Source organism: Phoca vitulina, unplaced genomic scaffold (genome assembly GCF_004348235.1).
Source record: "Phoca vitulina isolate PV1807 unplaced genomic scaffold, GSC_HSeal_1.0 scaffold21, whole genome shotgun sequence".
NCBI lineage: Eukaryota > Metazoa > Chordata > Mammalia > Carnivora > Phocidae > Phoca > Phoca vitulina.
In genome coordinates, this window is record NW_022589724.1 from 25,692,674 (window position 1) to 25,719,611 (window position 26,938).

A 26,938-nucleotide genomic window follows, 5' to 3' on the forward strand; every position below is an offset into this window, starting at 1 on the left:
CGGGGTAGATGATCACAAAGGGTCCTTCCCGGCTAGAAGGAAGAAGGGTCTAGGCCAGAAAAAGAAAAGCAGACGTTGCCCATCAGCAAGCTCGAAATTCAGGGCGAGGGGGCGCTGTGGCCCGAGGAGACCACGAGCAAACCTTGGGCAAACCTTCCCCGCCAGCCCAGCGGGGCCCAGCCTCCCAAAGCTGAAGCCTTATTCTCTCTTCTCCCTGCCCCACCTCCCACCAGGGAACCCTTCCAAAAAATAAACAAAAATGCAAAAACAAAAAGTAGAACAGAAGTACAATTGTCAGCTCCCTCCCCCTGTGGATGTCTGGATCACCCCTGAAATCCCTGGCAGGCCAGGACAAATGATAGCCCCCCCCCCCAACCAGACTCAACTAAAACGGAACTGCCATTCGCCTAGCACCTTCCATGTGCAGAGAACAACTGCCTCCCAAGAAGCTTCACACCCCAGAAGCAGGGCTCACCTTCCCATTTTACTGACAGCTCAGGCTCCAAGGGGGAGAGCAACTTGCCCAAGGCCACACAGGGCTCTTGGTGGCAGAAGCCGGCTGCCTCTCAGGCAAGGCCAGACATGCTGCCTCTTGAGCTGGGCTGACCAAGTGGTTTAAACCAACGTGCACTTTGGAAAACATAAAGATCCTCTGTCTTTGTAACAGAAACCACATCACATCCAGCTTAATGGAAACTTCGTGGCTGGCATGAGTCCCATGAGATCAGGGCTCATGTCAACGCTTCATCCCCACCACCAGGCTTGGGCCCGGCATAAGACAGCTTTCATAGAGGGAGCGCTTCCGTCCACAGCAAGATGGCATCATGCAATAAATATCACACCTTCCCTTTCAATGCAGCCCACGGCCCACAGGCTCCAAGAGGCCGGAGCTAGAAGGGCACCACAGATTGTCCCAGTGACCCATTACACAGACAGGCAAAGCAAGGACAGAGAGGGAGAAGGACCTGCCAAAGGTCACCTGGCACCAGCCCTGAGGCTCTCACCTCCCGGTCTGCACGCAGAAAAGGCTGCCAGCAGGTAGGGTGATTAAAGGTGGATGGAGCACAAGAATGTGAGCAGTCTCCTGCCCAAAGCACTCTTCTTCTAGAAGATTCTGGCTTAACAAACTTGGCTGGACACAAACAGCTCTGCTCAGCACGAGGCGTGAGGAGGCTGGACAGCTGCTACAGTTCGCTCGGCCACAGATATGTGGGTGGGAGAGCGCGCTTCACACTTTGTCGACCACAATTCATTCTTCCGCTGCCCCTGCTGGGCGCCCAGTTGCCCGCCGGAGCCCACGGCCTGCACTTTGGATCGCACCAAGAGGAGGGACACCCCTGGCCAATGTCCCATCGTGGACCATACACACAGGAAGGACGGATGGCAACAGGAGTCAGTGTTTTCTTAAACGCAAAGAGCTCTGCCCGCATCACCTCCTTGTTGCCCCACAACCTAGCAGGTCTGGGCTACCGTTATGCCCACTTCACAGATAAGAAACCTGTGGCCCAGAGAAGGCCAGACACCTGCCAAATGCCGGGGTAGTTAGGACAGGATCTCAAAACCAGGAGCTTAGAATCCAGCGCCAGCCCTCTTCTCGCTCTGCCCTTGGAAAGGAAGAAGGTTCTCATCCTCAGAGCTGCCTAGGAAGGACGTGAGTCTCCCGTCATTGGAGGAATGGGAGCAGAGGCCGCAGGGCCACTGGCTGCTTTGACGAAACCACCTATGGGACCCATCAACGACACAGGGCTGACAAGAAGAGACACCAGATCTCCCCTGCCTCGCACGTCGCCATCACAGAGGCCTGGTTGCTCCGTCTCCCCCTGACAGGCCCCACTCCCATCACACTGGTCCAGACCATCCCTCACCACTGGGCTCTCCTCCTCTCACCCTCCCCCTAAGCCTCCCTAGGTCCCTCGGGACAAAGTCCCCTCCCCCCCAAGGCCAGCCCCTTGGCTCCCCCAACGTCATCCCAACCCTCCCCTCCCCGCTAGGCCAGCCCCTCTCACACCATTCCACAGAAGACCTGCCCTTCTGAGAACACTCCTCGCTCACCCAGCCAGAGAGCGCCACGTGGGCAAGAGCCACGGAGCAGCGCGCCCCGGCGTGCCCCTGCTGCCTGGTACAGTGCCTGGCACCCTGGTGCTCAGTGACTACTGACTGAAAGGATGAAAGAAAGAAGGCCCGAGCGCGTCTGGGAGCAGAGCTCATCACACCTCTGTGGGGTCCCACAGGCACCCAATGCGGATGTTCCACTTCAACTTCTTTTTTTTTTTTTTTTTTAAGATTTTTTTATTTATTTATTTGACAGAGAGAGACAGCGAGAGAGGGAACACAAGCAGGGTGAGTGGGAGAGGGAGAAGCAGGCCTCCCGCAGAGCAGGGAGCCCGATGTGGGGCTCGATCCCAGGACCCTGGGATCATGACCTGAGCTGAAGGCAGACGCTTAACGACTGAGCCACCCAGGCGCCCCTCCACTTCAACTTCTAACAGCAAAACCCTCCCAGCCCTGCCTCTGGAAGTCACCTTGAGACTCCTAGGAAACGATTTTCAGTGGCAAAGAATTCCCAAGAGTCGATACTGGGGTCACAGATGGGGAGAAAAGGCACAGAGAGGCCCAGCCATTGGTCCAGAGTCACACAGCAAATGGTTAGCAGGACCAGGCTTGAGACCCACAGGCCTAGCTCTAGACACACGTGGCCGGCCAAGGAGTGGGTGTCCCCATCTGTCTTTCTCTTTTTCCTTTTCATCCTGGGGCACATGGCACAGGGTAAAGGTGCACGCGGCCACAGGACAAACCTGACACATGTCCCTCAGTGAAGTGCCACACTCCTAACAGCATCGTGTCCTCGCCACCCCCCAGCCCCGTGTGCTGTACCATCCAGAGAGCGACTCCTGACCTCGCGCCCTAAGAAGCCGGTGCTCTCGTTCTCTTTTACAAAGGACACCGAAGCTCAGAGAGGGTAACTGACTCGCCCCAAACGACCAGCCCCTCCAGCGGCAAAGCTGGGACTTGAGCCCAAGCAGCCTGACTTGCCCTGAACCTCGCGACGCCCTGCTTCTTCTAACTCACCATCCACTCTGTCACCAGGCAGGTCCCTTCACTTCTGTAGGCCACAGGTAGCACATCCCTAAACCTGGACGGCTCCCATGGGGTGGCACCCGGTGCCCTGCTGAGGTGGGCACTTCCTGTTCTTCCAGTTTTGAATCTGTGAGATCAGAAGATTGCAGCCCTTCTGTGACTCAGGCCTTAAGATTCTACCAGGAGAGGGGCGTGGCTCTCTCCCACCCTGCAGGGTTTTAAAGCTAGTTATCTGCCTTCCTCTTTCCTTAAAACTCTGCCCAGCACTATCCACAGAAAAACCCTCCGTCCACAGGCAGGGAGGTGGAAGGGGGCAGGGCAGGGGGAAAGGAAAAAGTGGCTCAGGAATTTCTGCAACCGCAGGACGATGCCTGATGCCTGCCACAAGGAGACCCACGGTGAGTGAGTCATGAGCTGAGCCTGCGGAGGAGGAGGGGGCCACGCAGAGGAGAACGGGACTGGTCAGAGAGTGACTTGAGTCTCAGACTGAGTAATGTCAGGAGGGATATATTTGTGCAACCCACGGGAGCCTCTGACACATGCCGTTCTGTTCCCCTCCCAGGCCCTCTGCCCCCACCGGGCCTCTCTTGGGGGCTTTTTGCCCCATTGTCCTCCGGCCCAAACTGGGCACCAGGAACCGTCCCATCACAGCAGAGCATGGTTTTAATAGCTAAGGCCTTGGACTCCCAAGTCTGGGCCTGCCACTACCCTGCCCTGCCCTACCTTTAAATGTTGGGATAGGGCACTGAGGGTAAGGATTCAGTGAGATAATACAGGCAAAGGAAGGCCTGGCACACAGTAAGTGCTCAGTTAAAGGATGGCTAATCTTACAGGTCTCGTTCAGAGCCTGATACGGCCCCTCCCTACTCTATCAGCCACCACCCTCGGGCAGAAGACCTATCAGTGGAGTCCCTGCAGGCCACAGGCTGGTGAAGCAGCCAGACTTCCCGGTCATACACAACTAAAGGCCAATGTCATCAGTCCCTGTCCCCAGCTCACAGGCAGCCCCTTGGAGCCTACTCCCCCTGGAAAGACGCTCAGAAGTGTCGCAGGCTCCCAGAAAGGAGCCTCCCTCGAAATGCCCAGATTGGTGGAAGCAGGCTGGAGGAGAGTAGGTCAAGGGGATGAGTCTATCTTCAGCAGGGAAGCTGACCAGAGCAGGAAAGGAAAAAAACACAGTGACTCAGTTTGCCTCTAAAAACCAAATGTCTAGTCACAGTGGGACACGGCAACGTGCAGCATTAGGGGTAAGGCTAAGAAAATGTCGGTACGGATGGCCTCGGGTGGGACAGTCTTTGGCAATGCTTGCAGGGAGGTCGTAGAGGCCAGGGAGAGATGTTTATTATAAACCGTTTGGTGAAAGGAGCAAGACAAAAATTGAGTCATGGTCTCAGCAATGTAGAACAATAAACACAGAGGAGAAATACTGCTAAAAAAATGGAGTGGTGCTCGCCCGATGGTGCTGAGTGATTCCCAGCCCCGTCTCTAAACGACATTCCTCAAGCGGCGGGGACCATGGTGCAGTCTGGGCTTAGAAAGGTCTCTTTGGCCATGTGGCCATGTGTGGGGGAAGGATGCGGGGTGAGGCCAGAGCTCAGGCCTGGGCGATGGGAAAGGAACAGAGTGGAGGCTGGATGGAGGGGCAGGGCAGGGTCAACGCCAACAAAAGGCGCGTTCTATGAGACCGACACAAGAGCAGAGCAGAATCCCCAGACGCTTCACCTCCAGGGGCTGACCCAGACCTTGGCTAAGGGGCAGAGGCCCAGGCGGGGCTGGGCACTGTTTCCGGCCAGCCTGGTCCCTCTGCAAAGCCCCAGGGCAGCGACTAGAAAGCCACGCACCAGGAGCAGGGGAAGGGGGGCGGGGCCGAAAGGGGACACCCTCCTCCCTTCACACTGGGGACCTGCAGCCCTTTCCCAAATGTGGAGAGGTAGGTGTGCAAAATCAATTTGGAAAAAAGGCATTATTCATTTTGCTCAATAAATAAATGAGATACCCTTTTTCTCATATCCGACTCCCAAAAAGGGTGATAACACTTGCACTGAGGTACTCTGTACCGAGAGGGAGTTTCACACATTTACAGCCTTTTCAGAGGCCTGACACCAGAACCTGGCCCGGGACGAGTGCAAGGTTTGGGCAGTGCCCCGAATTCCTGCCAAACACTGGAAACCACCCAAATGTCCGTTGATGGGGGGGATGAGGAAATAAATGGCACCATGCACAGAAGGAAACCCACCCGCAGAAGTTCAAATGGGACCAACTCACGTGCTCCAACACAGAAAGATGTTCACAATAGACAGAGTGAAAAAAAAAGTCCAACCACAAAGCCATATCACTGGGGCTCTTCTTATAGCCAGAGCTAAACGTGTGTGTCCACAGAGACGTGTGTTTGGACACAGGGACACACCAAACTCCAGCAGTTTCTCCTGAGGGGTGGGAGCGAAGGGAGAGGATGCTTTCTCACCTTACACTCCTATGCGGCTCGTGCATGCATTACTTGTGCAAGCAGCCAACATGAGCAGTGGATGCCCACGGTGGGGAACAACCAGGGGAAAGGGGAGTGACCACTAATGGGCACAGTGTTTCTCTCTGGAGTGATGAAAGCATTCTAAAATTGACTGTGGCCATGGATGCACAATTCTGTGAACACACACACACATACACACACAAAACCCAATGAACTGTACACTTAAGTGGGTGAATTGTCTGGCAGGTGAATTATGTTTCAATAAAGCTGCTATTTAAAAAAGAATTAGCAAAGGGAAAGGCGAGCCCGGCAGAAGGGAGGAACACAGGTACTGACGAGCTACCTTACCAGCCCTTTCAGGTAATAAATCTTAAGGGCAGTTTATGTATGGGGGGCGCGGTTCCCTTGGCTCCCACAATTTCATCCCGGCCAACAGAATTTCCAGAGGCGCTGAGTTCTTCAAGGCTGTCCTGGAGGCAGAAGGTCCCCCCTAGGCAATGCCAGGATTCCTGCCAAGGGCACAGCACCCAGCCCCTATTGAGCAACAGTAAGGTCCCTCCCTCACCTCTTCTGTCTTGGCTTTGGTGGCAAAGAACCCCTCCTATAGCACCAACATGGGCCACCCAGACCCTTACATTCTCTCATCCCAGCCCTGTCCTCTGGGCCAGATGGAAGGTGTGGGTTGGCCTAATCTCCCACCTCTCCATGTCCTACCTCCTTCCTAGTCATAGGGGGGCCCCCATCACTGCCCTCCACACCCACTCAAGATAGCCTACATCCATCTCACACATCTGCCAAGGCACAAGGAACGTGGAATTCAAGTTTTCTAAAAACCCTGGTGGATTCTTGCATCCAAGGAACCAGTATCCACCCTGAGGCCGGGGACTGGACAAATCTCAGAGAAACAGGACCTAAACCACAGCGACAATTGCCCCCTTCGCACTCCAAACACCTGGCCACTCTCCTCACCTACTAGAGAATCGATAACAGAATAAATGACAATTGTCAGGGGCCTGGGTGGCTCGGTCGGTTAAGCGTCTGCCTTTGGCTCGGGTCATGATCTCAGGGTCCTGGGATCAAGTCCCACATCGGGCTCCCTGCTCCGCGGGAAGCCTGCTTCTCCCTCTCCCACTCCCCCTGCTTGTGTTCCTGCTCTCGCTATCTCTCTGTCAAATAAATAAATAAAAACTTTAAAAATAATAAAATAAAATAAATGACAATTCTCAACAATGGCAACTGTTTGCTGAGCACTTGCTATGGCCCAAAGCACTGGGCTGAGCGTCTTACCAGCATTATCTCATTAAGTCCTTGCAACGGGAGTCCAGCAGGAAACTACTATTATTCCCATTCTACAGATTAAAAAATTGAGATTAAGATACTGGCCCAAGTTCACATCAGCTAACAGAATGTGAAGTCAGTATTGGAAGCCTGAGCTGGCCCGAATCTGGAGGAGATTCGTGGGGAACATTTGGGACCCTTAGACTCTCAGAGCCAGAAGGGACTTCAGCCATCAGGTAGCCTACAGCCTTCAGTTCACAGCTAGGGAAACTGAGACCCAGAGAGAGTGAGTGACTGCCTGAGGTTACCCAGGCCTCCTGGCTCCCAGGTCAGGGCTCTTTCTCCACTCAAGCTCCCTCCTGAAAAGTAGGAGGGAATCATCCTGCCATCAGCCCCACGGGGCTGCTACTGTGAGAACAAGCCCCTGCTTGCCCGGGGCTTTGAAATCCCAGGATGAAAGGCACCATGGCAGCAAAATGGCACCTGGGCAGGAGTGTGCCTGACCTCTGCCAGGACTTGTAGGCTGGCATTCACCTGCTCACCTGCGCAGGTGGGCACAAAGCTGCAGGGGCCACCCGCCCTGCCAAGCCACAGAACCCCAACAAGCCTCGGAGCCCAGAGCACTGCGGGAAGGGATGTTCCAAATGTTGACGTTTCCAAAGGGGTGGCCCCAGGTAGGGAGGGCTCTGGAATTTTAATTGTCTGGCATGAAAGTGCTCACTGCTCCTTGGGTGGGGTGGGGAGGGTGCATGGATCACTGGAGGTGGCAAAGGCTAGCTTTCATTCCCTCCAAAAGAAATTTCTAAGGTGGCTTGCTTCCCTGGAGGGGGCTAGAGGCTTTCCCCTGCTTCCAACCTCCCAACCCCGACTTAAGACGCTCCCCCAGGTGAGCCTGGACCAGGAATTTGAGGCATTTGAAGAGGGTTATTAATAGCCCTGAAGTGCTGAGAAGAGAAGAGGGGCCAGCAGGCTGAGTGGGCACAAGCCTGGTATCCACAAAACAAACCCAACCATGTCCAAGAGAGGACACTTCACCTTTTGTGGTTTCAGTCTCCACCCGTGTAAAATGGGGGTGGGGGGGTGCTGGCAGTTCTCAGCCCAGGAGGTAGAAAGAGGGGGGAGAGCAAGAGTTGGGTGTGGGGGAAGGAAAAACCCCACCGAAGAAGGAGCAGCACACCCCACCCAGGCCTGGTGAGGGGCCCCAACAGGAGGTCGTGAATGGATGGACTGTTATAGAGCCCCAGGAGGCTGCCACCGACAGGGAGGGGACAGGAAGACTCCGCCCCGGCTTTCCTCCTCCCAGAGTCCAGGCCGGTCCTATAAGGAGGCTTTTCCAGGACTTAACCCCCTGCTGCTCTGAGGCTGGAGAGAGTCTGACTCATTTCTACCTCACCCTCACCCGGGCACCCGGGGCCCAGGCCTGGCCCAAAGGGGGAACTCAGGCGGCAGGCCCAGTACCACAGTCACTGGACAACCCTTCCTCAGCACCTTCTTTGTGCTCAACCCTGGGGTCCTGGAGACACAGAGTTAAGGGACACCTGGTCACTCTTCTCAAGGGGTACAAGCAGACAGAACACAGCTGCTGAAACTTTACAGGACTGCAGGACCCATCAAGATAAATGTAGGTGGACACAGTGCTCTGGGTTCACTGGACAGAGAGTAGCAAATTCAAGAAGAGGAACAGATAACTCCTTCCATTGGCTGCACCCACCCCCACACCCCACATGGACCAGCACCCCATGCATGGGTGCCTCCTCTACCAGGCCCTGTGCTAAGCAAGCTACAGGAAACAATGAGTCTCTCAACAACTCATTAATAAGAAATTATTCACCCCGTTTCAGAGAGGAGAAAACTGAGGTGCCAGGCCATGAAGAGACTTCTCTAAGACCTAACGGCTGGGAAACAGATGCTGGGATTCCACCCAGGCAGCCTCACCCAGGGCGGGAGAGGTGAACCACAAAATTGAAGTTTCCCAGGCAGTCTGAGATTCTCACCCCACCTCTCCGTTCTCCAGGGTAGGGGGAGGAGGGGCCCCGGACCCCGCTGCTACCCTGGGGCTTCCCCAGGAAGCCTGGGGTCAGTCACCCTTCTGAGAAGTGGCCACTGTGCAGTGACAGGCTGGGAGCAGGGATGGCTGAAGGAGGGGGCTGAGGAGGCTGGGCTCCGGCCCTGACCAGCCCCCTGGACATGTCTGCCAGCAGGAGCACCCTGCTTGAGCCTGAGTCAAAGGGCAGGGGTTCTGACCTACTCCTCCCGTGCACCCCATCTATCCCTAGCCCTACTCCCCAGGCTCAGTCCAGGTATGGATGGGCCTGTCCCTAGAAGCCTCAGCCACGTGTACTAGGGCTGGGGCCAGGATGAGGCGGGGACCGGGACAGTGAGGGAGGACGATCAGGACACGCTGGCCGAGTGGGCCACAACTTCATCAGGGTAGTGTGTTGGGGGGCATTCGAAGGGACCGGCTCGGAGGGGGTTCCAGTAGAGGAGGGGGAGGTTCGACTTCCCTCAGGAGGGGGAAGTGCGAGCTCATAAGGGGCAGGAAGGAACGCCCAAACGTGGAGGGAACAAGCTAGACGCAGGACTTGGTCCCCGGCCACTCCCGCCTTGCCCCGGGCCTGATTCCCCCGAGACTCGGGCCCGGCGCCGCCGGCCGACCGTGTTGGGGGCGTGGCCCGGGGGCTCCCCGCTGGACCCCCGGAGCGCTGCACCGCGCGGGACTCACCTGCGATGTGCTGGCGCCGGGCGTCGTCCAGGTGCGTGGACAGCACGTCCCCCATGGCGAGGAAGAGCCGCGGCCCGATCCGCCCGCCGCCCGTCGCTGCCCGCGCCGCTCAGGAGGACGCCGCTGGCGCCATGCAGCCGGGCCCGGCCCGCTCCCGACGCCCCTCGCTGCGGCCTCCGCTCTGCCCGCGCTCCAAGCCCGGGCCGCGTCTGTCCCGCGGGCCGCCTCCGCCCCGCGCCCCAGCCCGCGGCTCAGCGGCCCCGCCGCGCCCCGCCCCGCCCCGCCCCGCCCCCCGAGCCGAGCCCCGCCCCCGCCGCGGCCGCGGGCGGGAGGGAAGGGGGGGGCCGGGGACGCCGGGACTGCGGGCGAGACCCGGACAAAGACCAGTCGGAGAGAGGGAGAGCGAGGAGTGACGCACTGAGGGGCGCACCGGACCCAGACCGAACCGAAGAAAGAGATGGGGCTGGTGGGGGCATCTCAAAGAACGGGGAGTGCCCTGGGGGGGCTCCAGCCTGGGGTCACCTCCTCCCCTCTCCGCGCGGGAAGAGAATCACGCCGAGCAGGTCGTGGGGAACTGGTAGGGGACGCCGAGGCCGAAGTGCGGGAACTCGGCGTTCGCACCGCACTCCTCCCGCCCCGCCCGCCGCCTCCCGCTTTCAGGAAGTTCCTGGCCTTGATCCGACCTGCCCCAGAAGGTGTGCCCGCCTGTCCTGCACAATAGTGCACGGAAAGGGGAGGTGGCAAGGAAGGCTCGGGGGCCCAGAAGGCACCCCCGGTGCCAGGGCCAGGCGGACATTCCTCAGGCCCAGCATATGGGTAGTTGACTCGGGAGGTGGCTTGTGGGACAGGGCAGGTCAGGAATGGAATAAACAATAGAACTTTCCAGTTTGTAAAAGATTCAAAACCCACGGGTCTGCATGGTCTGTGGGTATCAATCGGGCCTGCGGGGCTGAGCATGGGTGGGTCCTGGTACCACAGGAATGTGTTCCAGTCCTACCCTCGCCACCTCCCAAGCCAGGAGGGGAAACAGGTTACCAACTGGGATCCCCAAAATCATGGATGGGGGTGGTGGAGGCCTTCCTTGGCTGCTGATGCTCAGACTTCCCCTTACTGCATCCCAAAGGTCACCCAGTTTCTGCTTGCTTACCCTGGAGACCGAGTACTCACCACGCATGTATCCCACCCTATAATTGGGCAATTTTCACTGTAGGTGTGACAAAGGCAAAGAATGGTGGTAATAAAAGTTAGCATTACTGAGCACAGGTACTTCAGTCCTGTCCACACTACCAGAGGTAGGTTTGAAGTTGATTAATGTGATACTGGCACTGATTCAGGCAGTCAGTGGCTTACTGGTCATTCAGCATACAGGTGATAAATACCTGCTTGCTAGGCCCTCTGCAAGATGCGGGGGTGGGGGCAGGGTGGGTGGCTGGCTGGCTCAGTCCCACCAGCGGAGGACTCGCGGAGGACTCTTAATCCTGGGTCCTGAGTTTGAGCCCCACCTGGGGTGTAGAGTACTTAAAGAAAACAAAAAAAATGCTGGGGTTGGGGAAAGAGAAGTTGCCCAAGCCGTCTTACTGGCTCTGTGACCCAGGACAAGTGGCACTATTCTGAACCTCAGTTTCCTTATCTGTCAAATGAGAATAATGACACTTTGTTGTGAGGATTAAAGCACATAACAAAGTGACCGGCACAGTGCGTGGCACAAGATTGGTCATCTCAATAAATAGAACCCACCATTCTCTCATTGTTAATCACAGTCCCTGCCCTCAAGAGCATATAGAAACTAGAGAAAGGAGCAGAACATTCCATTTTGGGGAAAATCACAGAGGGATGAGCACCTGAACTACAAGTAGAAAAACCAGAATTTTGACAGCAAACATTGAAGAACAGCATTCCAGGGAGTGGAGAGAGCACAGGCATAGGCCAGTCTTTGAAGAGGAGGACAGATTCACGCAACAGAGTCATCAGGTGGAGTTGAAGTCAGGATGGCAGGGATGACTTGTTTCCTCTACAGAGATGGAGACTGAGGCCCAGAGAAGGAAAATGACTTGCCAAAGTAACACAGCAAGGCAGAGGCAGAACCCAGCCAGAAGTCAAGTCTCCTGACACCCAGTGTCTGTCTGTTCTCTTTGAACAACCAGACAGAAGTAATCAGAAACAAGAGAGGCTGCTAGCCTCGTTTCATTTTTCCCCACGGCCCAAACTATAGGGACTGGAAAGGCTTCCTTGCCCCGGGTGTACAACTGGCATCTGGACACCCCAGGGCATCTTAGTCAGACTGGACGCCTGGGCCAGTTGGGATAGAGGTGGGGACCACGAGCAGCCTTTTGCCAGCCTTTATGGTACACCTGGGCCTCTCAGCCTGGAATACCCACAAACTGCCCAGGATGCCAGGCCCCTAGCCCAGCCCTGCCCCCTACTTCTTGGCTTTGGAGACCCTCTGTCACATGTCACCTAGTCTGTCTGAGCATCCATGGCCTCGTATGTGAAAAGCAAATGAGATCATGAAAGTAGAAAGGCATTGTAAACTATAGAATGCTGTGTGCACATGTGAATAGCTCCCCCCAGACCTTGGGGCCAGTCCCAATTCAAAATTCATTCAGTTTACACACACACACACACACACACACACACACACATTTTACCTAGGGGTGGAGTGGAGGGGAATTGACTGCAAAAAAAAGTCAGAGGGGAACTTTGAGGGAGGTTGGAAATGGTCTATGCTTTGACTGGGGTGCTGGTAATGTAGGAGTACATGTTTGTCAGAACTCACCAAACTAGGGGCGCCTGGCTGGCTCAGTCAGTAGACGGTGTGACTCTTCATCTTGGGGTCCTGAGTTCAAGCCTCACGATGGGCGTAGAGCTTACTTAAAAAAAAAAAAAAAATCGTGCTCGCTTCGGCAGCACATATACTAAAAAAAAAAAAATCAACTGGATTCAATAAAACTTAAAAACAGAACAAAACAAAAACAAAAAAACTCACCAAACTATAAAACTTTAAATGGATGCATTTTGTGGCCTATAAATTATACTTCAATAAAGTTTATTTTCTTTAAAGGTTTTATTTACTTATTTGAGAGAGAGCACAAGCATGGAGGAGGGGCAGAGGGAGAGGGAGAAGCAGACTCCCTGCTGAGCAAGGAGTCCGACTTAGGATCATGAACGGAGCCGAAGTCGGACGTTGAACGGACTGAGCCACCCAGGCGCCCCAGTAAAGTTGATTTTGAAATGATAAGTGAATATATGGAGCTCCAGCTGTGTGTCAGGCACTGTTGCAGGTGTTGGGGATGTATCAGTATACCAGGTAGTGAAGATTCCTGCCCTTGCAGAAGCTATGTTCTCCTGCTGGAGGGAGAAAGGCAGTACATAAGATGATTCAGAAAGGATAAGCATTAAGATAAAATAGGATGAGGGATTAAAGTGACAGGAGTGGGGGTGCCACCTAGGAAGGCAGTCTGGGAGATGACACTTGGAGATCTGATTGGCGAGAAGAAGCCTATTCGATGAAGATCCAGGGATAGCCACCATTCATGGACCTCATGCCACCTGCCAGGTATCATGCCAAAGGCATTCCCTACCTCATCCGACAGCCCTAACAACTACTTTATTGGAAGAATTACCAATTGTAAGGATTTTCAAAAGATAATATTCCATTGGATGCACATAGCAACCCTTACTTCAGTGCTGGGTAGGTAGGCCTGGAGAGGGCACGCCAAGTAAAGGTGTCAGTATGAACAAAGGCAAGGGAGATGAGTCCTGACTGGTGCAGGGGTTAGTCCAAGGGAAGAGGAGAGAGGGGCCCCTGCCATGGACAGGTGGGACCAGATGGGAGGCTCCTCGAGTGTCCAGAACATAGGGTTTTTTACTTTATTCTGAGACTATTGTAAACTTCTTTAAAAGTTCTCTGGGCACCTGGGTGGCTCAGTCAGTTAAGCATCCAACTCGTGGTTTCAGCTCAGGTCATGATCTCAGCGTCCTGAGATGGAGCCCCAAGTCAGGCTCCCTGTTCAGCGGGAAGTCGGCTTCCCTGATCTCTCTCCCTCTGTCCCTCCCCCTGCTAGTCGGGCACGCGCTCTCTCTCTCTAATAAATAATAAATCTTAAAAAAAAACATTCTCGGGGGCACCTGGGTGGCTCAGGCGTTGAGCGTCTGCCTTTGGCTCAGGTCATGATCCCAGGGTCCTGGGATTGAGCCCCGCATCGGGGTCCCTGCTCCACGGGAAGCCTGCTTCTCCCTCTCCCACTCCCCCTGCTTGTGTTCCCTCTCTCGCTGTGTCTCTCTCTGTCAAATAAATAAATAAAATCTTAAAAAAAAAAAGTTCTCATCTCTCAGGGCGCCTGAGTGACTCAGTTGGTTAGACGTCCCAACTCTTGCTTTCAGCTCAGGTCGTGATCTCAGGATCATGGGATCGAGCCCCATGTCGGGCTCCCCATGCTTGAGATTCTCTCTCTCCCTCTCCTTCTGCCCCTCTCTCTCTCTCTCTCTCAAATAAATAAGTAAATCTTAAAAAAAAAAAAGTTCTCGGCTCTCCACTACTTTATGTTAATAAATCAGGCCAGCTGTGATCTTTGGGTGGAGGAAGAATGACTTATTTTTTTAAAGGAAAGAAAAATGAATATAGTCATCAGTACTATATGAGGAAGAGGAAAAGATTTCAGGAAATTAGACATCAGGAGAATTTCTCAACTCTGAAAAGCTAGGCACCCCTACCCCTACACTTGAAGCTGTTTTACTATTCAGTTTTTAGTTTTGAATAAATTAAAGCATGTTTTCATACATTTCTTGGCTCTGTGGTTTTTACTATTCATATCTTCTGCCTGCTTTTGTGTAAGAATGTATATCTTTTTTCTTATTGGTTTTTAAGAGCTCTTTCTATAAGGAAGAATTTCTCGGGGTGCCTGGGTGGCTCAGTTGGTTAAACGTCTGCCTTCTGCTCAGGTCATGATCCCAGGGATCAAGCCCTGCTCGGGCTCCCTGCTCAACGGGGAGCCTGCTTCTCCCTTTCCCTCTGCCCCCTTCCGCCCGCCCTGCTGGTGATTTCTCTGTCCCTCTCTCTCTCAAATAAATAAATAAGATCTTAAAAAAAAAAAAAAAAAGGAACTTCTCAACACAGCAAGGTTGGGTGGGGTGGGGGTGGGGGGTGTCTCTGCTTTTTTTTCCTAGGGCTCTGGATATCATATCTATCCACCAGCTCTCCCACACTCTTCCCTTGGCCCAGGCCCTGGAGCCCGGTGGAAGATACCAGGCATGTGGACAAAGGAGAGGAATGAATGTTCCAGATCTGGAGCAGAGAGGGAAGGCTCCCCATGCCCACTTGCTGGGCCTGCCCCCTCCCAGGCAGAGAATGCCACCTACAGCCCCTGATTCATCCGTCCTTTGTCAGGAAGTGGCTTCTGCCGAACTCCCTCCCTGCGGGGCTGCCCCGCCCCACCCCACCCTAAAGCACATTTAGAAACTAGGACCCAAAGGTAAAGACTAATAATACTTTACTTTGAAAGGAAGGGTCCAGAAGGGTCCAGAGCTTGGACAGCAGTCTGGAGAAGGGAAGGGATTTGCCCCAGAACATACAATAGGGGCCCAGGCCAGGACCCTTCCTGGCTTTGTAAGGAGGAGCATGGGCCATTCCTTGCCCCATTGGTCCCTCTCCCTCCCAGTTGGCTCTGAGTCCCAGCTCTGCTCTCCCCACAAACCTGTCAGACCTGAAATAGCCCAGGAGAAAAAAAACAAACACCTTGGGTAAACAACAGGGAATGTGAATGAATCAGGATTTTGTTTTTAAGGAATATCATGTGTCCACTGCTGTTTACCCAGTTGGCATGGCCCCTGGTGTGGAAGGACCCTGGCACCTTGCCTGGACCTCCCTTCTTTATTAACCGTAGGGTAGTGGAAGGAGACCCAGCTCACAGCTATTCCATCTGTCACCTGGACTCTGGCTGCCCAGCCCCCTTCTTGCTCCTCTTGTGGCCAGCTCCACCACCACACCCAAGTCCAGGCCCCATGACTGCCCTCCAACTGACAACCCAACACTTTAGTGGCCTCCCCACCTCCTGCCTCCCATTTATTCTGCAGTGGACAGCCAGCTGGATTGTTCTAAAACACAAATATGACCACGTCGTTCCCCAGCTTCAAACCTTCTGTGGCTCCCACTGTCCTCAGGAGCCTTCAAGGCTCCTGCCAGGCTCCCCTTTGCCCCTCTTCCCCTGGCCCTTCTCTTGCCACACTGACCTCTCATGCGCTCAGACTAGCCTTGCTCCAGCTACATGAGGGCTTATACACATGCTGATTTTCTTTTCCAATTTTGCCCCACCAAGCACCATCCATCCTCCAGACCTCAGCTAAGATGACCTTTTGTCAGAGAAGCCTTTCCTGTCTGCCCCTTCTCCTAGTGCCTTATACCCCTCCTTCATCACAATCAGCACGTGCATAATTACTGTATTTTGTGTGCAGTTATTTGTTGAAATAGATCTTCCTCTCTGATGCCAGGACTGTCTTCATTCAACATGACATGATGGAGCTTGGGTGATGCGCAGAACGCTGTCCAGGGCACTGGAGAGGAACATGACAGGGACACCCACCTGATCCCTGGGACTCGGCCACCTTGTTCCTAGACCTGCCTATGCTCATGCCTGAGGTGGCCACACCCACCTCAGTCCCCGTCTGATAGCAAAGTCTGTTCTACCGGGTCCCTGCCATTCGGAGCCTCTGCTTGCATACCTCCAGGAAGGGGGTGCTCACCACCTGCCCAGGTCATGATTCCACATTGGTCCCAACATTACCAAAGTCAGACAAGGGAGTATCATGGTGCCAGCAAACAGGCAGGGAGTGAGAAATAGAAACAACATTGCTGTTCTCAGCTGTGGGCTTTACATCCTCTGCCTTAATCAATCTTCACCATAGCTCAAGTGACATTCATATTATAGGAGAGGAGACTGAGGCTCAGTGAGGTTAAGTGACCCATCCAAGGTCACACGGCAAGGAAGAGGTGAAAGTAAGAGCCACACACTGAGCCGCAACATCCCGCAACACACCACCATCCTTCCAGAGACCCAAACTCATGTGTTCATCTAGTTTTCAAACAAGAAAGGGGATTCCCTGCTATGCCCGCTGTCTGCTCACCCATTTTGGATTTTCACTTGGCAGTATGCTAGGAACATCTTTCCATGCTAAGGAATTTTTAATTCTACTGATTTTTCACGGCTGTGTGATAGTCCATTGTGTGGCTGCATTAAACTATTTGCCTATGACCAGACGCTTATTTTCTCAATCGTTTTACGAGGATCAATTTCTAGAAGAAGAATGGCTGGTAGAAACCATCTTTTGAGGTTTTTGACACATAGGGACAAATTGCCCCAATGAAAGGATGATGAAAGGACTGTAGCAGGCACTCATTCGCCTGGCCCTGGCCTTATGCCTGTCCTAGGTCCTTGTCAAGAACCCTGTGCATCATGGTGATTTATGCACAAGTCTTACCTCTCACCTCACCCCACCCTCCAGAGTGAGAGACCACCCCCCAGCAAGAGCAGAGACCTCAAGCCTCACTGGGTTCCTGACTTCCTGGCAAGTCCCGGAGAGATGTTTTTGCCCAGCCAGTGTTGCTAGTCACTCCCAGTTCCTCCAGGGCCAGCCAGGAGGGGGTTCAGGCCTCACCAACCCGAGTGCGCCACTTCCATGTCAGGCGTGGTTTCCCGCCAGGCTGCAGCTGGTGACTCAGAGCCTGGCCAGGATGGCAGTGCTGGCCGGGTCTACCCAGCCCTCCGTGTGACTAAACTTGCGGTAAGGCTGGGCTGGGCCTCTCGAGGTGGGGCCACCTCCACCCCAGCCTGGTCCTCCTTCCTCTCTCCCTTAAGTCTTCCTACTCTCTGTCCTCCGGTCCTTCTGAATAGAATGAGAATAATCCTAGGTTCTGAGTGCCTGAGTGGGCCAGGGTGACTGAGACCTGGTTCCCACACCCCTGGGGGGCCCAGCCTGGAGGACAGAAGCCATGGCATGGGGAGGAACAGAGAAGAGGCCCAAGAGGAAGGGGGGAGGTGGACAGGGAGAGAGAAGCAGTGGGGAGAGTCCAGAGCTAGGCATCAGGATGGGCATGGGCCGCTGAGTGAGGACCACGAGGACCAGGTAGGGACCCAGGAGCAGGGAGCTTGCAAGGACCGCACTGTCCTACCCCATATATGGTGCATCCATGAGAAGTAGCAAAGTCAGTGACAACAGGCTGGGGCAGTCTCGCATCAGGGCCCCAGCTGGCTTGGCAAGTGCAGCATGGTCTAGATTCAACCCCTGTCACCCAGCCCACCAGACACCTTCGGAGAGGGTTTGAACTGTGCACGTGTGCAGGGAGCCCCTCCCGGGGGGGCATTTGGAAATGTGTGTAGGGGGGTGTTCTTAATTATCACTATGTCTGCTGTCTGTGGGGTGGGGGAGGAGGTGCTATTGGCATCTAGTGCCTGAAGGTCAGCGATGCTAAGCATTCTGCTGAGCTGGCCAGTCCTGCCCAGCCACAAAATCCTTCCCCCACCCCGAAACCCAAGGCTGAGACCCCTCTGCGGCCCCGTTCCCTTGTGGAGAGGATCGTGCCTACTATAGAAGTTCATCCAGTGTTCGAAGTGCTTTTGAGATACCCTGTGTCCCTGGGCTTGCACCTTGCCCGGGCAGGGACTACAGCTGATGTTCTTATCCGTCTTCTAGGAATAATGATGGTAAGGACATGGGTATGGCACGTGCTGGGCATGGGGCCAGGCCCTTGGACGTGTTATCTTCCTGATGGTCCCACGAGGGCTGCACTATTATTATCCCCATTTTGCAGATGAGGAAACGCAAGCTCAGAGAGGCAAGGTCAGTCACAGGGTGGCAAGTCAGGAAGCCAGTTTTTCAACCCAGGTTTACCTCACTGCAAAGCCCTACCCCTGCCGGTAGGACAGATGAGAAAACGGACACACAGACGTTTTCATGGCTCCCCAACTGGCCACTGGCAAAACCAGAACCAAGGTCTCTGAACCCACTAATCACGAGTCTTCCCTCTCCAGCCCTGTGCCAAGGGCCTCATCTGCAAATGTGGAGCCATTTAATAAGAATAAAAAACCCTGAGGAGAGACCTTCCTCGAGCCTGTCCTCTACCCATGCTGCCTAATTTCTCCACGTTCTTCCTGCTCTGGAAACTTGTAGGCAATTCCTTTCACCTAAAGTGACTCACCTTTCCACCTGTAAGGTATCTTTCTACAACTCTGAAGAACTCCAGAGATGCTAAATCCTTCCTTTCTGCCCACTGAAAAAGGCCCTGGCTGCTCTCAAAGTGAGCCAGAGTGGCGTTTGAATGTTCTTTAACCTTCCTATGGCCGTGGGGACTAGGTCCCACTGGCTGTCCCCATCCTGGGCCTCGGCTTTCGCAAAAGGGAACTAATAATCCCTGTCCTCCTAGTTGATGTAGAGAGGCAATGAAATCAACCATGTACAGCTCTTGGCCCAGGGCCATTAAATAGTAGCTGTTCTCACGATGACTGTTAGCATCGAGTGTGGAAGACAGGTGGGTCTACACGGATAATACAAGGTGAATAGTGGAAGATGCCAGGATAGAGGTTTGAGCCGAGGATCCTGGGAGCCCTGAGCTGGGAGGGTGTGGCATGAAGCAAGGTGGCTTCGTAGGAGGTGGTGCTTGAGCTGGGCTGTGAGCCCTGGAATATGGTTGTTATAAAGAAGCCATGGGGGGGGCGCCTGGGTGGCTCAGTCGTTAAGCGTCTGCCTTCGGCTCAGGTCACTGATCCCAGGGTCCTGGGATCGAGCCCCGCATCAGGCTCCCTGCTCGGAGGGGAAGCCTGCTTCTCCCTCTCCCACTCCCCCTGCTTGTGTTCTCTCTCTCGCTGTGTCTCTCTCTGTCAAATAAATAAATAAAATCTTAAAAAAAAAAAAAAAAGGAAGCCATGGGTCCCAGGTGCACCAGCTGAGCTGCAGAGCGCTGATTTGTAGACTTGCTAATTTGTAGACTTTCTCTTGGGGTGCTCCAGGTGAGAAGAAAGGACCCTGTGGGGCATGGACAAGGCTGAAAGTACCGAGCGGGGAAACAGGGTCAGGAAAACAGTTTCTTTCTTTTCTTTTTCTTTTATTTGTTGAAGCCTAATTTACATATATCAAATGCACAATGAGTTTTTTATTTTTTTTAATTTTTGTTTGTTTGTTTTATTTATTTATTCATGAGAGTCAGAGAGAGAGATAGAGAGAGGCAGCGGCAGAGGGAGAAGCAGGCTCCCCACCTAGCAGGGAGCCCGATGCGGGACTCGATCCCAGGACCCTGGGATCGTGACCTGAGCCGAAGGCAGACGCTTAACCATCTGAGCCACCCAGGCGTCCCTGAACAATGAGTTTTTTAAAAAATGTTTTTGCTGCTTTATTGACGTATAATTGACATATAATAAACTGCACATATTTAAAACTGTAGATCTGGGGTGCTGGGGTAGCTCAGTCAGTTGAGTGTCTGCCTTCGGCTCAGGTCATGATCCCAGGGTCCTGGGATCGAGCCCCGAGTTGGGCTCCCTGCTCAGCAGGGGAGACTGCTTCTCCCCTCTCCCTCTGCCCCTGCTTGTGTTCTGCCTCTCACTCGCTCTCTCAAATAAATAAATAAAATCTTTTTAAAAACGGTTTAAAAAAATATAAAGTGTAGATTTGATGATTTGGAACATATGAATACATTTGTAGAACCAGCTCCACAATAAAGGTAAGAAACATACCCATATCCCCCCAGCGTTTCCTCCTGGCCCTTCGTAATTCTCCTTCCTCTCTCCCACCCACCTCACATGGAGGCAGCCACTGATCTGATTCCCATCACTATAGATGAGTTTACATTTTCTAGAATTTTATATAAATGGAATCATACACTATTCTTTTTTGTCTGACTTTTTAAAAAACTCATATCATAATTTAAAAGATTTTATTTTTAAGGAATCTCTACACCCAACGTGGGGCTCGAACTCACAACCCTGAGATCAAGAGTCGCATGCTCCATCGGCGCCCCTTAAAACTCAGTATCATAATTTTGAGATTCATCCATGGTGTTGCATTAGTAGTTTACTCCTTTTTATTGCTGGCTTACATTATGCAGTAAGATTGTACCACATTGTCTTCATCCATTTGCCTACTGATGGCCATTTGAGTTGTTTCAGCTTTGAGGTATCATAAAGCTGCTGTGAACAATTGTGCATGGCTTGATGAGGTTTTTTTTTTTTAAAGATTTTATTTATTTGACAGAGAGAGACACAGCGAGAGAGGGAACACAAGCAGGGGGAGTGGGAGAGGGAGAAGCAGGCCTCCGGCAGAGCAGGGAGCCCGACACGGGGCTCGATCCAGGACCCTGGGATCACGACCCGAGCTGAAGGCAGACGCCCAACAACTGAGCCACCCAGGCGCCCCGAGGTTTTGTTTTTTTTTATGATTTATTTTTTTATATGAGACAGAGAAAGAGTGCACGTGAGCAGGGGGAGGGGCAGAGGGAGAGGGAGAGAATCTCAAGCAGACTCCCCAATGAGCATGGAGCCCACAGACGGGCTAGATCTCAGGACCCCGAGATCACGACCAGAGCCGAAATCAAGAGGTGGACACTTAACCGACTGAGCCACCCAGGCACCCCGCTTGATGAGTTTTATCTATGGGTGCATGTGGGCAACTATCACCTGGATCAAGATATGAAGCATTTCCAGCACCCCAGAAGTTCTCTTACACCAGGCAATACTCCCCAAAAAGTGATCGCTGTTCTGACTTTCACCATAAATCCATTCTGTTTGTCCTAGAGCTTCATATAAATGGAATTAAACAGCAATGCAGTACGTTTTCCTTTGTGTCTGGTTTCTTTTGCTTAACATCATGTTTCTGAGATTACCCTGTGCTGTCCCCCATAGCTGTAGTTCATGCCCTTTTCCTGCGTGCAGTATCCCGCTGTGTGGACACACCACAAAGAGTTTATCACATCCTCCTGTTGATGGACGTGTGGGCTACTCCCAGGTTTTGGCTATTATAAATAAAGATGCGATGAACATTTGTGTATAGTCTTTTTGCAGACACATATTCCCTGTCTTCCTGGTGCCTGAGTCATAGCTAGGAGTGGAATTTCTGATTATAGGGCAAGTATGCTTCTTACATGTTTTACATACTTACATTTTTTTCAAAATAGTTGTCCCATTTCATACCCGCACCAACAGTGTAAGAGAGTTCCAGTTGCTCCACTTTCTTGCCAATATTTGGTATTGTTAAACCTTTTGATTTGATTTTTTTAAAAGATTTTATTTATGTATTTGAGAGAGAACGCGCATGCATGAGTGAGCATGAGTGGGGGAAGGGGCAGAGGGCAGAGGGAGAAGCAGACTCCTTGCTGAGCAGGGAGCCCCAACTCTGGGATCATGACCCGAGCCAAAGGCAGACACTTAACGCCCCAAGCCTTTTGATTTTAGCCTTTCAACTGGTGAGTGGTGGTATCTCATGGTGGTTTTGTTTTGCATTTCCCTTATGACTAATGATGTTGGGCATTCTTTCATGTGATATTGGATTTCATTTTTCATTTAAAGGCTGTGTGATTACGAAACATGCTTAACATAAGACATTCAACCACAGAAGTATATAAAGCACAAAAAGAAAATTTTACCTTATTCTCCCAATTTCACTCTCTATCATTAGCTAACAGTTTATTATATGGCCTACACAAACAGATATAATTGTATACACACACACACACACACACACCCTTACATTTTTAAACCACACATATACACCAAAAATCCTCATTTTATCGAGCATATACTATGTGCAAATTTTAGGCTAAGGGACTGACATGCATCATATCACTGAAACTGTATAGTAAGTATGATAATTGGAAGAGGAGACTGGGGCCCAGAGAGGTTAAGACAGTTGCCAAGGTCACACAGCTCATAAGTGTCATTATTTGTACTTGAACCCAGGTCTCTAACTTCAAAACCCCAGGTGGATTAACTGAGGTGCTATCCTCTTCCAACCTTAGATTCACTCACTCATTTATTTGTCTTTTTATTCATCCAAAAAGTATTCTTAGAGCCTATGTCAGGCACTCCCACGCCTCTCAGAGCCACAGACGAGCTGAAGAATCAGGTAGATTAACTAATGTAATTTATGTGTTTTATTTTAAGATTTTATTTATTTATTTGACAGAGAGAGACACAGCGAGAGAGGGAACACAAGCAGGGGGAGTGGGAGAGGGAGAAGCAGGCTTCCCGTAGAGCAGAGAGCCCGACGCGGGGCTCGATCCCAGGACCCTGGGATCATGACCTGAGCTGAAGGCAGACACTTAACAACTGAGCCACCCAGGCGCCCCGAACTAATGTAATTTATGGAGAAAGGAGTATGATGGGAGATGTAGAGGGGGCCAGTCTGACCCACATTTTGGGTCGAGAAAGGGTCCTGGAGTGACTCCTAAGGGATGTGTCAGATGCCCACAGGAGAGGGGGTCAGGCTTCAGAAACAGCACACATGCAAGAGGGTGCACCAGCAGGGAGCCCACCTCTTCCCTAAGGCGGGGTGGGGATTGAGTGGAGGCAGGTGAGGTGGGGAATGCCAGCAGCGAGCTCATGGCCACCTTAAGGAGTCTGGCCCCATCCTGAGCAGTAAGGGCTGGAGTCATGATTTTCAGATTCCAGGGCTTTAGGTTTTAATTTCCTTCCATTCCCATCCTACAAGATTCTTCTGCAAGGAGCACAGTGTCCCGGTGACTTGGAGGCCACCCAGGCAACAGCTCCACAGCTGTCCCCAGCTGCAGATGCTCCTGCTGCGGGCTCCAGGCTGCCTTGTCAGTCAGGAAGGACCCCATTGCCCCCTGGCGGTGACTGGGCCACAGATGTGGAGGGAAATCCGACTTCTCCAGAGCCTGGGGAAAGGGAGGACAAGGAGGGGTCCAGGGGTCCCACTCCTCCCCCAGATCTCCCATCTCAGTCAGCAGCAACCCCCGCTCCCCCAGGTGTTCACCTGGGGTTCACTCTTGAGCCCCCTCTTTCATTTCACTTCCTCTTTGCTCTTCTCCCCCTGTGGCTCCCCCAGTCACCACTACTCTAGTCTCTACACAGAAGCCAGAGTGGTCTTTTTTATTATTATTAAATAAAAGTTATATACAATAAATTGTACAAATCCTAAGTGCATAGCTTGATCAATTTTTATGTATGTAATCACACATGTAACACCCACCCAGATCAAGATACAGAACATTTCCACCTCCGGAAACCCACCTGGTCCCCCTCCCCCCACAGATCGCGACCACTACAGATCCATTTGGCAGGTTTGTCAAACTGCAAAGAAAAGGAGTGACCATATAATGGGCACTCTTCTGTGTCTCACTTGTTACACTCAGTGTTACAGCTTTGAGGTTTAACCGTGGTGTTGTGTGTATTTAGCATTAGGGTTGTTTCCCATTTGAGGCGAGTAAGAATAAACGGCTGTGAACCTTCCGGCACAAGTCTTAGGTTGACATAAACACTCATATCAATTAGGTACATGCCCCGAGGTGGAGCCGCTGGGTCGCTGGGCAGGCAGAGGTTTAGCCAAATAATTTCGGGAAGCAGACGGACCAACCAATCCCCAGTCCACTCGTCATGTAGGAAACGAGAGCAATTTTTTGAACTTTTTATTTGGAAATGATTTTAAGCTCACAGAAAAGTTGCAAGAATGACAGTAGTACAAACAGCCCACTTGTACACCCTTTGCTCAAATAAAATTATTATTTCATATCATGGGGAGATATATATATCTATATACAAACAACCATTTGCATGCATATCACAAGAATGTATAGATAGAAACACATAACGTAGGATTATATATGTATGTGTGTTATATGTTATAACATTCACACATGCATGGGTATGTATATATGCTTGTATATAACTTGTCCTGACTGATTTAAGCATAGACTTTATACCTCATGGTTCTTTATACATAAAGACTCCAGTGTGTATTTTCTAAGCATAAGGATATTCTCCTACATAACAATAGTACAGTTAGCAACATCGGTGGAATTAATGTTGATTCAATAGTTTTATTTAATCCACCACTCACATTCTTTTTTTTAAGATTTATTTATTTATTTGAGAGAGAGAGAGAGCACAAGCAAGCAGGAGGGGTAGAGGGAGAGAGAATCTCAAGCAGACTCTACTCTGAGCATGGAGCCTGACACAGGGCTTGACCCCACGACCCCAAGATCACGACCTGAGCCGAAACCAAAAGTCACCCCCTCAACTGACTGCACCACCCAGGTGCCCCAACTACTCACATTCTTACTGTGTCAGCAGCACCTTGCATTCTCCCCTTACCATGCGGGATCCAGTCTGAGATCAGGCATTGCACGTAGCTATCAGGTTTTTGCAGGCTTTTTCAACTGAGAACATCCCATGGCCCTTCTTTGCTTTTATGACTACAGCAGTCATTCTCAATTGGGAGCGACTTTTGCCCTCCAGGGCACATCTGACAATGTCTGGAGACACTTTGGGTAGTCACGACTAGGAGTGTACTACTGGCATCTAGTGGGTAGAGGGCAGGGATGCTGATAAACATCCTACAATGCACAGGACAGCCCCCCTACAACAAAGAATCGTCTGGCCTAAAATATCAATGGGTTGTCAAACCATATACTAGAGTGATCCTTTAAAAAACAGGAATTACATCTCATCACCTTCCTGCTGAAATCCCTCCATGGCTTTCCATTGCTCTCGGAATAAAATCCAAGCTCTTTATCACAGCCCAACTGTGTGACACGGCCTCACACCTCATAGCCTCCCTCGCTCTTCCTTGTTTGCTATGTGCCAACCACACCAATTGGTCTGTTCCACAAATGTGCCTTGGTTAACCCTACCCCAGGACCTCTGCACTTCCTGTTTCCTTCTCCCAATATCCACACAGTAGATTCCTTAGGTTCAAGTCTCATCTCAAATGCTCCATCTTCAGAGAGGCTGCCTGACAACACAGATTCTTTATCCCATCATCCTGCTTTAGTTTTTTTCACGACACTTGTTATTATCTGAAATTATCTTGTTTATTTAATTACATGGTTATTGCCGGTCCTCCTCACCAGAGTGAATGCCACACGGGGGCAGGAATTTTTAACCATTTTCTTCACTCCTGTATCCCCCGCCCCTAAAACCAGTCCTATCACATAGTAGGCAGGCACCAGTTTTGCTGAATGCCAAATATGACAAATAATGATTACAAGAATCAGCTCTGAGTCAGGCAGACCTCAGACTGAATCAGTGCTCTCCTCCTTACCAGTTGTGGAGATTTGAGTAAAGACTTTTCATTTCTGAGCCTCTACCTCTACCACAAGGGAGCCATTGATCTGATGAGCTAGAGCTTCTAGACTATTGCTGAGCACATAGTAAGTGCTTAATAACTTGTTATTTGTGGTTCCGACATAGATGAAGCAGCAGGTATGGATGGGAAATAGGATGGAACCCATCTAGACCCTCCTCTTCCCATGATCCCAGATGCAATCCTTCTCTTGACCATTTAAATCTCTTATAACACTTTACTGCATTTTCTAGATGCCTCCTTACTTGATAACTGCCTAAGGGCAAAGGCCCTCTGTCTACTTAACACAGCACCTGAAACGAGGAGCTAGAGAAGGCAGGGAGGGAAGGAAGGAGGGAGGGAGGAAGGGAGGGAGAGGAGGAGTGTTTCTGCCTGTGTTCTTACTACAAAAGAGATGAGATCCTCTGATGAGATGCCAGTGCTGGGTTGGGGGAGGGAATGAGAATAGGAATGAAGATTCCAGGTTTTAGAGTATAAGGTAATGGGAATGGGAAACAAGTGAGGTACTAGTCTAGGGTGCAAAATTTAAGGGTGGGGGGTGTATGTGCCAAAAATCTCAGTAATCAAGATAAATAATAGTTTAATGAAGTATTTTTTTAAGATTTTATTTTTTTAAGATTTATTTATTTTAGAGAGAGGAGAGTGGGGGGAGGGGTAGAGAGAGAGGGAGAGAATCCTCAAGCAGACTCCCTGCTGAGCATGGAGCCCGATTTGGGGCTCGACGATCTCACAACCCTGAGATCATGACCTGAGCCAAAACCAAGAGCTGGACACTTAACCAACTGAGCCACCCAAGCACCCCAAGATTTTATTTATTTATGTGAGAGAGAGACAGAGAGAGCACAAGCAGGAGGAGGGACAGAAGGGAACGGAGAGGGAGAAGCAGAATCCATGCTGAGTGGGGAGCCCGATGTGGGGCTCCATCCCAGGACCCCGAGATCACGACCTGAGCTGAAATCAGACACCTAAGTGACTGAGCCACCCAGGCACCCCATTAATGAAGTATTTTTTTAAAGATTTTATTTATTTATTTGTCAGAGAGAGAGAGCACAAGCAGGGGAAGCAGCAGGCAGAGGGAGAAGCAGGCTCCTCGC

At 51.8% G+C, this 26,938-nt stretch overlaps 1 protein-coding gene across 1 annotated transcript in view; it reads right to left on the bottom strand.

Moving 5' to 3' along the window:
* The window catches only part of NIBAN2 (niban apoptosis regulator 2), a 50,942-nt gene extending 41,318 nt beyond the window's left edge, over nt 1-9,624 (bottom strand). Inside the window, exon 1 of the mRNA XM_032418916.1 lies at nt 9,546-9,624. Coding sequence (XP_032274807.1) covers nt 9,546-9,600 — 55 coding nt within the window. The 5' untranslated portion in view covers nt 9,601-9,624. The remainder of the gene's footprint in view (nt 1-9,545) is intronic.
* Between the last annotated feature and the right edge of the window lie 17,314 nt (nt 9,625-26,938).